Source organism: Leptonotus elevatus, chromosome 1 (genome assembly GCF_054856555.1).
Source record: "Leptonotus elevatus isolate MCC_2025b chromosome 1, RoL_Lele_1.0, whole genome shotgun sequence".
In the NCBI taxonomy this organism is placed as follows: domain Eukaryota; kingdom Metazoa; phylum Chordata; class Actinopteri; order Syngnathiformes; family Syngnathidae; genus Leptonotus; species Leptonotus elevatus.
In genome coordinates this window covers 41,534,324-41,548,809 of record NC_141239.1, presented here as the reverse complement: position 1 = coordinate 41,548,809, position 14,486 = coordinate 41,534,324, and the positions used below count along the sequence as shown (strand labels likewise).

The following is a 14,486-nucleotide window of genomic DNA, read 5'->3' as shown; positions in this document are numbered from 1 at the left end:
AACATACAGTACAGGAAGTCTGCCATTTTGTGGGAAACTGATATTTTAGAGTGACTATCCCTGTAAACTCATGCTCGAGATGTTGTCCAATTGCTAGCAAATTTGTACCCCATATGCTAAACAGATGGACGGCGCTAATTTGCGAGGAACTTGTGTTTTCCTCATTGCGTGTGGGACGAGCATGTCTGCACATTTGGATGACTCACAATAAGACGCAAAACTCTGTCAAAGTTAGCTTTCCTCCCCTCGTCCCTGGAAATGGCGGATGCAACTTGCAAATTTCACAGCTTCCGAGGTAGCATTTGAGTATTAAGACACAAAAGAATCGCAAAAAAACAGCAGTAAATGGTCTTTTATGCTGTTAATCCTTCAAGAACCCAATGCAAGACTCCAGTATAATCATCGGTGAGGATGAATGAACGACAATGTACGTGTGAAGCAGACAAAAGCAGCCTCCACACATGATAGTTTTTGCGTCTCTTCTTCAGCAAAAGCGAGCATTGATAAAGAACGCCTCTGCATTCCTCAGGCGTTTCCATGGCACTGGCACTGGTGGCAAAGCAGGTTAAGAGGTTTGTGGGAAAAAGCAGCTTTGGAATCCCATCCTTGTTCGGCTAATGATGCCACTTGATCATGTTTGAATAGAGCCAGTGAAAACACAGTGCCCCCTTGGGGAAAGACAGTTTACGTAACAAGGGAAACCAAGGTCACGCAAATATGACACAAGTAATAAATACCGAGGAAATTGTTGTGATATTTCTTAGCTGTAATATTATGGTAAAAAAATCCTATTAGGAAAAGGAAGACAAAAACAGTCATATTTTCAGACAAAATACCGTAACTAGAACAATCGTACGTAGGGCAAAGGCTAATAAGGGAGCAGTGTCTTACGAATGGTTAGCTTGTAAATGTAGAAAATCTTGTTATATCTTAAAATAATCCACAATATGAGTACAAACTTAAAGGGACAGCAACGTGAAAAAGCAACTTTTTGGAGCTTCTAGCCATGTTAAAATGCTAATTCCTCACCAAAACCATCACCGAAGTGGCGTTTTCCTCCATTCGCCCATCTGTGAGAAATTCTAGGTCACTCTGCTCTCTAAGCACCAGCCCCTCCCAACCTGAGAAAACGAGCTGTTGGAACTTTTTTACGTCATTAGGTGTGGCCCCACCCCATGCACCGCCTTTCCACTTTCTATGAGACCTCCATGGGTTAGTGGCAAAAATAGCCTTTATCAGTAAACATTCTTTCCAAATTAATTCAAAGCAATCAATTAATCCTTCACATTTGCAATGCCGTCTTAAAAACCCAGAAAGGCTTCTGGCTGACACTTGTGTAAACCACAAGTTGAACCTAACTGAAAGAATAGTATAGTGGTTAGCGCTAGTCATGCACCGAATATTCGGCCACCGAAAATTTATTTATTTTTGCCATTTTCGGCCAAATTAAAATTAAAGCCGAAAGAATATGGCAAAAATAGGTCGTGGTGACGCAAGCAAAAAAAACGCTGCAAGCAAGCGTCTGTTTGAATTAAACAGCGAACGCGGCGGTGAGAGTCCGCCTTTTCTTCTTGCTGGCTTTTCACCGTGTGAGTTTGCACCGGATGGTCGCAGCTCCCGGGTTCATTGCTCACACCGGAGAGGGGCGTCGACTCCCTTAGTGTACAACATTTAGGCCGGTCGAAAAAAGACAGAACTGCCGTGTGTTGCAGTACAGGTGAGACACTCAATCTCCGGCAGCGCCTTCCCTTTTTTTTTTTAATAAGAGCCCCTCGAACGCTTCCACTTTTTCAACGACATCCCGGTGGCCGTGCTAAATACTTAAGCTAATACTAGCACGATTGCCATCAACAGTTTTAAACACGGAAACACTTACCGCTATCTCCGGGTGGCGGCAGACCTGTACAGGACGCTGTGTGTGACTTTGCAGTCCGTTCCCGAAGCCTATTAGCTGGTGCGAACAAATGTAGCTATTTATTTTTCAACGTTGGTGAATGTGCCGATTTTAAGTGCGCCACACCTTGCCCCGCTGCACACATCTGTCCCCGCCTGTGCGAACAACATTAACTGTAAGGTGAAATCGCCAGAAAATGCTCAACCCTCAATTGGCGTTTTGATGTACCATTAAAAACGTAAGCAATGACGTAGTCATGATACTTCTTTTTAACCTCATACTTCTTGATCCCTGTAATTTTTTCGGCCATGTAAAAACATAATCAAAAAAGCACATGAAGGATCACAGTATCATAACTCAAATCACAACGGCAGTTTGACAAATATTGAAACTGCAGTGACAGTAAGCCGTGAAAAAGGTTTCAGTGGGTATAAAAAAGACGCAAAGCATCTGATTAAAAATATCAGCACAAATTAGTGACACGTCTCGCTCAAGTTTGACATTTTCTCCTGTCTCTTCCCTGCAGTGGTGAGGGTGGACGGCAGTCCCGAGCCTGTCACACCTCCTCCTGAAGTCTGAGGAAGAAGAAGAGGAGGAAGACCATTAAAATGGTGCTCCTTCATTCAAGAAAGCAACAAGGGGCCCACATGGACCTGGAATTGGGCCCCAAGACTTGCCGTGGACGGGCCTCTTCTTGACTCTTCATCCCTGCATGCGGAGTCTCATATAGAACCACGTGCCTGGACTCTTAGCGTATCAACTTATGTAGATAAAGAAAAAGTGCATCTAAGCAATTATCCCACAAGCTCATTTTCCCGACTAACTCCATTTTTCCTGGCCACTGCGCAAGGAATTAGCCTTAGTTGAAACCCACCGGTGCCTGGAAGGTTCAACTCATGCATCTTCCTACAGATTCTCGGACTCACATCAGACTCGCTTTCTGTTTTCGCAAGCATTTCGTTGTCGTGGTGACAGAACCACTTCTGCGAAACCTTCTCCACTCGGACCTCCTGCAGCGGTCCAGTTTCATTTTTTTCAGTAGCGCTGACTCAGCAGGCTCTGTTTTTGCCGACCCGACACATTGTGAGTGAAGCCTAAGGACGTGTTATGACGTAAGCAAAGACCCTGAAGGCAGCATCTTGCTTTAAATTGAGTGGACTCGTGGAAGGTGAACATGATGTGTTCAAGGACTTCATTTGACCTTTGATCATTAAACTTTTGGAAATTGTGCACAGATACGGTTATAGGTACAAAACAAGTTTAGCATTCAGTGTTAAGATACAAATCCCAGCCCCGGATTTCAGCTTTCACACATCTATTGCCCTGCGTCTGATTCTATAACAAAAGATGGAACATTTGAGAAAAAGCCTTCAACCCTGCATTTCGTGTTGGTGCTTTTCACTAGTGATGGGAAAATGAAGCTTCACGAAGCACTTGTAATATTTTTTTACTCCTCTAGATGCCACTCTTGGTTGAAAGATGCAGTGGAAATGTAATCAATTTCCTTTGCACTAGCCTTTATATTTAAACCAAGAGCACCATCTAGGGGAGTCAAAAAATATCACAAGTGCTTCACGCAGCTTCGTCTTCCCATCACTACTTTTCACACAGAACAAAAATGCGGCGAGAAGGCTAAAAATTCACCAACTTGCTCCCGTTTTTCCGCTATTCCCCTTCACACAGAGAACATTTGGTAGAAAATCTGCCTTTAACGGGCAGTGCGAAAGACCTCACAAGCCAGTTCGAGCTAATTCGAAACAGAGTCATGATTTGTGACTGCCATCTATGTTTGATTGACAGGGAAGAGGCGTTTAACCTGTGACGTGTGACCGTCGTCAACAATGCGGGTGTCCATTAGTGAGACGTGGTTACAGGCAAGGCAGCAATTACCACTCGGTTGCGCCATCCTTCACCCACTCGTCAGGTGTGTGCGTGTGTGTGCCTATGACATTCTCAATGTCTTATCCACACGAGCAGCTGCTGACATTTACTGTATGGATGCACCGATATGAAAGCACTTCACTTCACAGGCAACCTTTTATCACTTTAATGTCGACCCCCTTCAATCACATATATAAATACCTTTTAAAGATCAAAGATTAAAATTACACACATAAAAGGTAAAGCGTTACGAAGAAATGTTTTCTTGGTACTGTAATACCTTTTATAGTCTCAGTAATGTATGTTCAATGCGTTTTAAGCTGGTGGTGCACAGGTATTGTCATTGGTGGACAGGAGACGTTACTTTTTACTTTTTTGCCATTATGAAGACTTAAAGGGGAAGTCAATCAAAAAATAATAATTATTGACAATAATATGTTATATGTGACCTCACTAGTCTAAACATGACATTCTAATTAATATTACATTTGTGGAATTTGAGTTAAGCTGCAAAATCAAGCAGTTTTTATCAATTTCAGGGGGCGGCCATTTTGCCATTTGCTGTTGACTGAAGATGACATCACAGTTGCTCAGGGCTCAGGTAACAACCAATCATAGCTCAACTTCAGAAAACAGGTGAGCTGTGATTGAGACCTCAGCAGCTATGATGTCATCTTCAGTCGACAGCAAGTGGCAAAATGGCCGCCCCCTGAGATGGAGAAAAACTGATGGAACTCATATTGCACAAATGTAATATTAATCAGAATGTGATGTTTAGACTAGTGAGGTCACATAAAACATATTATTGCCATGAAATGTTTAAGGTTGACTTCCACGTTAACTCATTCACTGCCATTGACGGTTATAAACGTCAAAAAATCTTTTTAACTATTCCTATTAGTTTAACATTTTTTTTCTACTTTTGTTAACAAGAGTATGAAAACCTAGAATTGTTTTATTGTACATTTAGAACAGATATAAAATTTGTGCTTTATTGTGAGTTAGCTATTGAAGTCATGCGATTAATTACAATAACAAATTTTAATCGCCTGATGTCCCTAATTTTCAATAATCATCTCGTCAGGCGATTATATTTTTTTAATTTAATTAATCGCATGACTTCACTAGTTAACTCACGATTAATCACACATTTTATATCTGTTCTAAATGTGCAATATTTTTTTTCTCGGTTTTTATACTCTTGTTAGCAAAAGTGGAAAAAAATGTGATAACTAATACAAATAGTTCAAATGAATTTTTGACGTTTATAGCCGTCAATGGCAGTGAATGAGTTAAGCATACTCAAAAACTGTAATACAAGCGGGTTCATCCTGGTTAAAATTTACATTTGAATCTACAGCATCTGCCAGACTGTTTTGAAAATTCAGCCCCGGAAGCCATTTTATTTTAGCAAAATTAACATCTAGTATCCATGTCTATCACGAGTACACCCACAAAAAAGGATCAAGGAATTTTTTGTCACCAAGAATTTTGAACACGTTCAAAATGAAATTATTTAGAGAACGTTTAGAGAACGTTTCGACCTTGACGAACCCTGACGTGAAATCAACATTAATTTGCATCGCAAATATCCACCCCTCAGTGGGATACGGACTTTAGCGCCCGTTCTCATTCGTCTCACTCATACAGTTCTCCAAATACGATCTAAGCGAGTTTGTTTCAAGATGCTTATTCGTCACTCCTAGTTTAAAGTTAGTGTAACACTGACAAAATAAAGTAAAAAATTAAACATTCTATGTTCCAACCATATAATTTCATCTAACAAAAGTATACTAGCTTAATGCTAAGTTGTTACTTATAAACCCACAACAACAACTCTACTTGAACATACTGTACACAGAGCAGCAACAAATAGAAACAGAGCATACAACAATACTCGCAAGCTAATATACATATTGCTCTGTGGGAGCAATGACTTCTGGAGCTCAGTTTGGGACCTTCTCTGCCCTCTGCTTCTTGCTCTTATTTACGATGCATCTCATCCAATGCTGCCTAGCGTCTTGCAGCAAACGCAGGGAGTGCAATTTAAAATTCATACTTGCCTGTATACAAAGATAACTTAGTTCATGAATAAGTCTGTTAGTTAATTGTAATTAGTAATATCCAATCTAGCCAGCACTGCTGGTGCGATTGAGCTCGGAATAGTGAGCTAACGCAGAAGAATGAGTCATGAAATGGCCGCCCGCGTCCCCATACAATTAACCGTCTGCTCCGTTATTTCTTACATGAACTTGTGATTCATGCACGGCTGTGGTCAAGTCGGAGGCTAACAAGCAGCGGCCACGGACATGCGCACACACACACACACACACACACGCGCGCACGAGGCGAGGATATGAATCACACTCCTGTCGAGAGGCAGCGTGGGCGTGATTCATCCGCATCCTTGTGTGGCATTCAAGCAGAAACTGTTACAGTGTTGAGTGGAGAGTCCAACTTTGCTGCCAACAGCTTCAAAATAAAACCTGATCTCTCTGTGGCTGCTTGTGGAGTAAAAATGTGAAGCCTAATAGAAATGGCAGCAGTAGGCAAATTCATAAAATTTTGGAAGATGTCATTAATATTCACATGGTTGCTTGCATATCGTCTGTACGGCAAAAGATAACCTACAGCATCCCGTTTGACTTTTTCAACATAAAACCTGGATTAAAGAGAAATCCAAATTTGGAAAAGAAAACGTTTTAGACTGGTACCAAATTTAAGGTCTTCGCATTTTGCAAATTGTAAAACTCTCCGGCATCAACTCTTTTTGTCAACAAATTTGTACATGTTCTCCCTAAAGCAAATTTCACGTATTTCTGCTAAGAAACAAACAAACGTAAAAATAATAAGATGTGTTCAGAAAAGTGTTGATATGGAACGGAAAGCACCAAACATGGCAATTTGTTAAGGAAAATGCCTAAAACGATAAAAAAACATTTTTTTTTATCCAGATCTGCAGCCAAATTATTATATTCTCACAGCTCTGTGGAATGCAGTAGTAAAGATTTCATGTAATCCTGCTCACAAACACCACAAAAAAACAGTTACCTGCCACCAAAACAAACAAACAAACAAACAAACAAACAAACAAACAAACAAACCAAATCTTTATTTGAATAAGCATCAATGTAATTTGATAAGGAAAACAGGAAAACAGGATTTTACATCCACGCAAATTTTCACAATAATCTCAAAATCCGGTCACAGTTCATCGCTAATGCTACCAGATGACATTTTACAGTGCATTAAAAATGTGATTGTTTACCACTGATGCTTTTCATGTCTTTGTGTTAGACTTTTTTTTTTGTTCAATTGTTTTTGAAGCACTTATTAGACTATCGCACTCAAAGAGTCGCACCGCAGTGCCTGCGAGCTTTGTCTATTTTTTTTTGTAGTTTGTTTTCCTCTTTTTTGCTGAATGTGCATTTTGTTTACATGGATGGGAGTAAATAGAACATGTCATGTGACTCTTCACTGTGATTGTCTCTCATAGTACAGTATTATAATTATTAATGACCACAAAGGGATATTTGTCACTGTACTGACACACTAATAATGTACAATGCTTTGTGTAAATGTGAATTTCTTAGAGTTGATATAAAATAAAATGAAAAAACAACAACAAATGTATAAAGTGTGCTCATGAAATCTGAGATCTAGAATAAATAAAAAAGCAGAGGTTCTTGCATAATGAGTCGGCTGTGTTTTTGTCGAAAGTGAAAAGTCAAGCCAACAATGGGATGAAAACGCCATACAAGCATTTTTCGCCCGTCTCGGCTTTTTGGGATAATTCCCACAACCCCCGAGAGAGTCCGACGGGCCAAACCACAGTTCAAACGACAAACACGTGTTTAAAGGCCCAAAATATTAGAAACAGCTCCCAGTACAACGCAATGGTGTTCATTAAATGCTGCAGAGGTTCTTAGTGTGGTGGGAAAAGTTTTTTACCTCTAAGTCATGCAAAAGCTCACAACTCAATTGAACTGACTAACTTGAGTTAGCATTATGATGGATCACTATGAATGGGATCAATGACTCAAGTTAGGTTTATCGAAACACCATGGACTCGTTAGTGGACAGGTAACCAAAGTCGATGTGCTGACACATGGTCAAAGCATGGGTCAAGTTGGGGGACGGCACGTCACGGAAAATGGTTTCAATCAGGATGATCAAACCACAAAGAAAGATGTCCGTCGTCACACTGAGTCAGCATAATCCACCTCCGCACACACTACATTCTTATCACCGTGGTAACACAGAACTTACAGGGTTGCAGATGTTTGGTCGGGTCCAAGATGGCCCGAACATGTGAACCTGCTACCCCCCTCACACTCCCAAATTGGAATGACATAAAAGCCAAGCACAACACACACGCTCAAATCAATGTGAGCAACAGTGTGTAGTGCAAGTATGTAAGTGTATATTGTATCAATACACCGGCATCAGATGTTGTTGTGGTCTGATTATTAGTCAGTTTCAGCAGAACTGAAAGAAGAAGAAAAAGCATGTGCTGTACTTGAAATAATAGGAAAAAAACACACACAAAATTTGGAGATGTGTGAAAAACTATATGTGCATGGTAAATTAGGTGTGTTCTTGTGTTTTCATATCAGGAAAAAAAAAAAATACTTAATTTTTTTTATATTTTGTCAAAAGATGTGTGATTTATTATTTTTATACTTCCAGCTAAGAAGGGAAAACAACTATATTCAGAGATATTTTAAAAACTGCATTATTTTTGTGGTAAAAAAAAAGACTATTTTTTTTTTAATAGTCAATTTTGCTTGTGTTTTCATGTAAGAACCCCACTGGAAATGTGTAATTTGTTACAGCTATTTTTTTTATTTTCTCTCTCTCGTTATATTCATGATTTGGTTGAAAGCATAATTTTCTATTTAATATAAATCCAATACATTTATTTTCCCCAAAAATTTAGCTCTAACAAATTACAGTATTTATTTTAATTTTTTTGTCCAACGGAACACTTTATCTGTCAGTGCCCTACAACCAGTATTTGGAGATATGTGAAAAAATTGCATGTTTTTAAGATAGAAGTAAGCCCATTTTTGTCTTTAGATGTACATTTATTTATTTGTGTGTTTTCAGAAATATTTGGAGATACTGTATGTGAAAAGCTACATGACATGTTCATTGTAAAATGATCTCTATCTTTGTAGTCATGTATATAAATGAGCAATTTCTTGTGTTTCCAGATAAGGACAAAACACAAACGCAACTCAACTCACATTATTTGATTTCTTATTTTTTGTATGTCTTATGTGCAGTGCAGCAAGAAAAAGTCATTGTAAATGATCGTAATAACAAAATAATCGTCTGCCTTATTTTCATGAAAATCGCATCATGTCACTGAGGTTTTGTGGCTCATTGCCCTTAACAACTAAACAACCGGGTTTGTGACCACGGTGCAGAACTGAAAATATTGACACATCATCAGCGCAGGGTTGTACATGAGATGCAAAACGTGAGCTCGGAGGAAGAAAAAGCAAAGGGCAAGATGGTGTCCAACTGTGTTGTCACACTTGAAGCGTGCTCTACAACAACAATCGCACATGCTTTCGTTTAGCGTGCTGACCTGCCTGTGCACTGACGCGCAGAAAATTTCTTTTTTGGGGTAAATATGAGCCTCTTGTATCCCAAACTATTCCCACCTTTGGACAAAGCCATTTAGCAGCTGCGTAGGGAACGCTGAAGGACCCCCTTGGCCACACCGTAATGGTAAAACAATTTAGCAAAACGTGGTTAACTACTGTTCCATCGGTGTAGCTCGTGGGAACACAAATATGCACATACACAACTTTGTGCAATGACGACATTTCTGAGCCGACACTTTCATTGGAATAATCCTTCCATTTTCTTAACCGCTTATTCCTCACAAGGGTCGTGGGGTGCTGGAGCCCATCCCAGCTGGCTTCGTACAGTAGGCGGGGTTTCATTGGAATGATATCAATTTAATTTATGTCGAGTTTAAATGGAATAAGTGGTGATACACACAACATTTTGGTGCAAGCACATGTCTGATTCAATGCTTTTTTTGGAATAATTATGGTTTAAATAAATAAATACATACACAAATAAATAAATTTGACCCTTTAAAAAAAACGCAACACTGTTACCTTTATGGTATACTAAAATTTATGTCCAGTTAAACTGAAAATCATATCTGGTGTAGCATTGGACAAACAATGTTGTGGAGCGAGCATATCTCATGGGCAATGCGTGTTTTGTAATAATATTAAACAATGTTAGCTGTATATTACAATTGATGTCAAGTGGAACCAAAAAGTGGCATCGTTCTGCGAAATAATATGGACACACACAACATTATGGGGCGACCATATGTCCGAGTCAATAGTTGAGTGATATTAAAGAAATTTGGCAGCACATTACGTTTTATTTCTCATGGAAGTGGAAACCATAAGTGGCATATTTTGCAGAATAAAAACATGCAGACACACAATTTTTTTTTTGCCGCAACCGCCAAATACCAGTACAACCATAAACATATCGCTAACTGAGTATCTCTCCATATTTACAAAGGCAGATATTTCTTGTGGACATAATGGGTCTTGTATTGTGCAGGTGTACCTAATAAAGTGTCCAGTGGATATATGCCACACATGGATCCTTTAGATGTGGACATTTAGCACGCATTTATGATGAGTGAGTGATTAATGTCTTTTGGGGGTTTAGGCACAAACCATACTGTTGAGGGAATGCTGGAGTGCTTATAAAGCATTACAGATGACCCATGCTGATGTATTCATTGGAAACAGATGACGTGAACCACAGACACATACTTTAATTCTTCTTCGTTTATGTTGGTTAGTTTACATTTGGGTGGCTGTCAAACACTATGCGGAGGACCGTGGATTTTTATTTTTTCATCTGGAGTTGATTAGAATATTTGAGTGGTTGAAATAACTGCGGATGACTGTATCATTTAATGCGAAGCCTGTATTATCTGGCTTAGTTAATTTTGTTATTATTATATTTATTTATTTTATTATATATTTATATTTTTCTTATATTTATCCAGTATTAAACAATTTTTAATTGCATTATTTTTACTCATGAGGTACTCACAGTACCAATTAATTTATTTTAATTAATTAATTAATTAGTACCGTGAGTACCTCATGAGTAAAAAATTATCCAATTAAAAAAATATATTAATGAATTAATTGGTACTATGAGTACCTCATGAGTAAAAATAATGCAATTAAAAATGTGTAATACTGGATCAACTAATTAACAAATGTATCTGGGTTTGTCATACTTAGTTAGTCTTAGTTAGGATTTCATCTGACGATTTGAACGACTGCAAAGCTTCTGCTGCTGGGTTATTAGTCCTCCCAGTTTGGATCCTTGCAGTATCCCATCATTAAGTCTGCTTCATGAATACTTTTGAGCGTTGCTTTAAATAACTTCCCCATTGTTTTGCATCTTCTTGTCATCTGTGAAGCCAGTTTTTACACAACAATCCTCTTTATAAAAATGGATGAAAGAGCCGGCTGGAGGGCTTATGGAACGTTTTGTTTGTCATGGCTGCCCTTCCACCGCACTTGAAAAAACACGGGTCTTACTTGGCTAAATCAACAGTTTCCTTCAGACTGCATTGATCCCATAATGAAACCTTCTCGAAAAGAAAAAAAAAGCAGACATCTGGATATGTGCTTGCTTGTCAAATCAAAGGCAAATGTTTGCAGTTTTGCCTAACAAGCAAGGCATTTATTGTGCTTAACCAATAGTCATTTGCCTCCATTCACTCCCACCAGTCTTACTTCTTCACTGCCATGAGGCCTCCCTTGTCCGACGTATTCAGACCCGGGGGGTGGGGTGGGGGGGGGGGGGGTGGGGTTGCCCAAAATGTACTGTCACTGAAACAAAGAACCATCTGCGTTGTTGATGTGACCTTATTAGAAACAGCACACCAGCGCGCGCATGTTAGCAATATCGCTAGGCTTTGTTCATTAGCGGTGCTAACCCGAGGCCTCTTGAAAACTATTCTACTAAAAACATACTCCGCAGGGAGACCGCTCTACGATAGCCGCACGGCGCGTAGCGTGGAGCCACTTAAAGAGGATGCGGCTTTGATTGATTCCTACTTTGCAGCATCAATTTGCTCAGGAGGAGCCATTAGTCAAAATGGCATACAGACCAGACGGGACACTTGTAACGGATAATTACTGCGGGACAAAAACCGCCTTTCCGTATTGTTGCAGAGATATTTCACAAGTCACTTTCTCTATGCTCCAATCCTCTGCTGACCGCTCGCCGTTTGCTGACTCTTCTTAACGAGATAGAGTGGTGATTAAAGCTGAGGCAGTCTGCGGGCACCATTAGATGGAGAAGCAGTACATGATAGTCGACATGAGGAAACTTTGAAATAAACTTCTCTGACTTTCAAAAGTCAATATTTTGTATTCTGTTGTGTGAGAAAATGCTGCGTTTCGGCTTTCCAATAGTGTACATCGCTGATCCAGCAAGTCTCTAAAGTCCTTCCAGTGGACCAAAAAATGCTGCTCCTCGAGTGCTGACTACATCGTTTCACTACTTTTTCTCTAATTCAAACAATAACTCCTCTTAAAAAGACTCCCAGAACGTAGCTTTTGTGAAAATAAAAAGTTATTTAGATCCCAAAATGCTCATGCTTGAGTACTGACTACGAACTAGATCATTTTCTCGCACTAGCTTTGCAGAAAGGTGGTAGAAAGTTTTTGGCTGAAGGGAAGCAGAGCTGCTCCATCCAGTGAGACCAAAAAACGGACGCTCAAGTGCTGAATACAACAGGAAGATTATATTTTCACACTCTAAAAACAGTTGGGTAAAAAAATAACCCAACTATGGGTTAAAAATCTACTTGGGTCTACTTGACCCAACTTTGAGACAAGAAATGGGTCTTTTAGTGTAAAACAACTCGTAAATATTTGTCAGATCCTTTACTTGGGTCAAAACATTGGGTCATTTTGTATAAAACAACCCAGAAAGTTGGATCAAATTGACCCATAAAGTAGATGGGTAAATCTTTGATCCATAATTGGGTTACTTTTGACTCAACTGTTTTTAGAGTGTACAGTGATTTCTTCTTGGGAAAGAGGATGGATGGATGAACTGATGGATAATTGTTCCATCAAGTGCCTAATGTTGAGCCCAAGACCACACTATCCAAGACCAAGGGTTGGAAACCCTAACCCTACCCTAACCCTACTTGCCCACGACCAGAAGTGACAGAGGCCAAGACAAAAACAAAACTTTGGGGAGCCAAAGCTGAGTGAAGACCAAGACTGAGACAAAATCAACCATGACTGGTGAACAGCTTTAATATTAATTAAAAAAAAAACAAAAAAACCTGGCAGCCAAAAACACAATGCTGACAGCTCTTTTAAAGCACAACATGGAAACATCTCCAATCTTTATTATTTTATTTATTTTGTGTTTTTTCGGGGGGGGGGGGGGTGTAGTTAACATCAATTCATGTATTAGTTGTTTTTGTGCTTTAGCTAAGAACAAATATAAATAAATACATCATCTCTCCCTCTCTCTCTCTCTCTCTCTCTATCTCTCTCATCGTAGAAATTGTAATCCCTCGAAGTAATCCCCATTTGTAATTAAAAAAAAATTGTAATCTGATTATGTAATGATGGTACATGTATTCCGTTAATCCCCAAGCCTGGGAATAATGACTACCGCCGCCGATGGTAAGGAGGGAAATTCTTGTGCGCTGAAGATACGTAATATTTGGGGTCAGTGCGATGTGCATTTACGTCATTTTTCTATGCGACGTGCCGACGTCTGGGCCGACGCCACGGGATAGGCGTTGGTCACATTTGGCCGATGTCAGATTGGTGTATCTAGGCCTTAAAATTTGCCCTCTCCAGAGCTGACTAGAATAAATCAAGCATCTTTTTTTCTAGTACTGTACTAGCCTCACTGGTAAGCAGTAGGAAATTGATTTACGGATAAGGAGCCACTGTATCTCACGGGTCCAAAATGCTGAGGTGTGTTGATGAGAACAAGAAGATCATATTACTCCAGTTCAGCTTTGACTGAATGGCTGGATCAATGGAGAGTTGCTCTATTGAGTGGCAAACGACCCTCTAGCGACTCCAAAATGCTGCTGCTCGGCTGCCGACAAGAACTAGAACAACATATTTTTCTAGTGTCACTCATAAATAGGAGAAAATGGAGGAATGGATGAGAGAGCCGTTTCATCCAGAAGGTCCAAAATGCTTCTGCTCAAACCCTGACCAGAACTCAAGAGATCATATGTCTCTGCACTTACTCACTGTACACTTTTGAATTCTTAATCTTTGGACCTGTACAAGCCCATTTGTCGGTTTCGCTATTGCACCTGTATGCCTGTTCATGTACATTTAAAACGCAAACATCTGCCTGAGCACGCTCTACGCTTACAGGATATGGCAAATTCCACCCAGGGGGACGCCGGCAAACTTGAGACGACCCCTTCCAAAAAACAGAGGTGACTCCCGAGTCATCAATCAAAGCGTCAGCTATGAAGATGTGGCAGGCTGCGAAAAGCTGACATGAAAGCCATTTCAAGCTGTGTTGCCGGCCCAAACACCAAGTGGCTGCTCACCACATGCTGACGAGCGAGGCTCACATCTCAGGTAACGTTTTGGAGCTCAAGGAACTGGACACAGAAGATAACACTGAGTTGCGGCGGAGT

The 14,486-nt window shown here is 39.9% G+C and overlaps 1 protein-coding gene across 1 annotated transcript in view; it reads left to right on the top strand.

The window, feature by feature from the left end:
• The window catches only part of ngfra (nerve growth factor receptor a (TNFR superfamily, member 16)), a 32,983-nt gene extending 28,529 nt beyond the window's left edge, over positions 1 to 4,454 (top strand). The window contains exon 6 of the mRNA XM_086078029.1: positions 2,421 to 4,454. Within this exon, the coding sequence (XP_085934155.1) occupies positions 2,421 to 2,473 (53 nt within the window). The 3' untranslated portion in view covers positions 2,474 to 4,454. The remainder of the gene's footprint in view (positions 1 to 2,420) is intronic.
• The last annotated feature ends 10,032 nt before the right edge of the window (positions 4,455 to 14,486 follow it).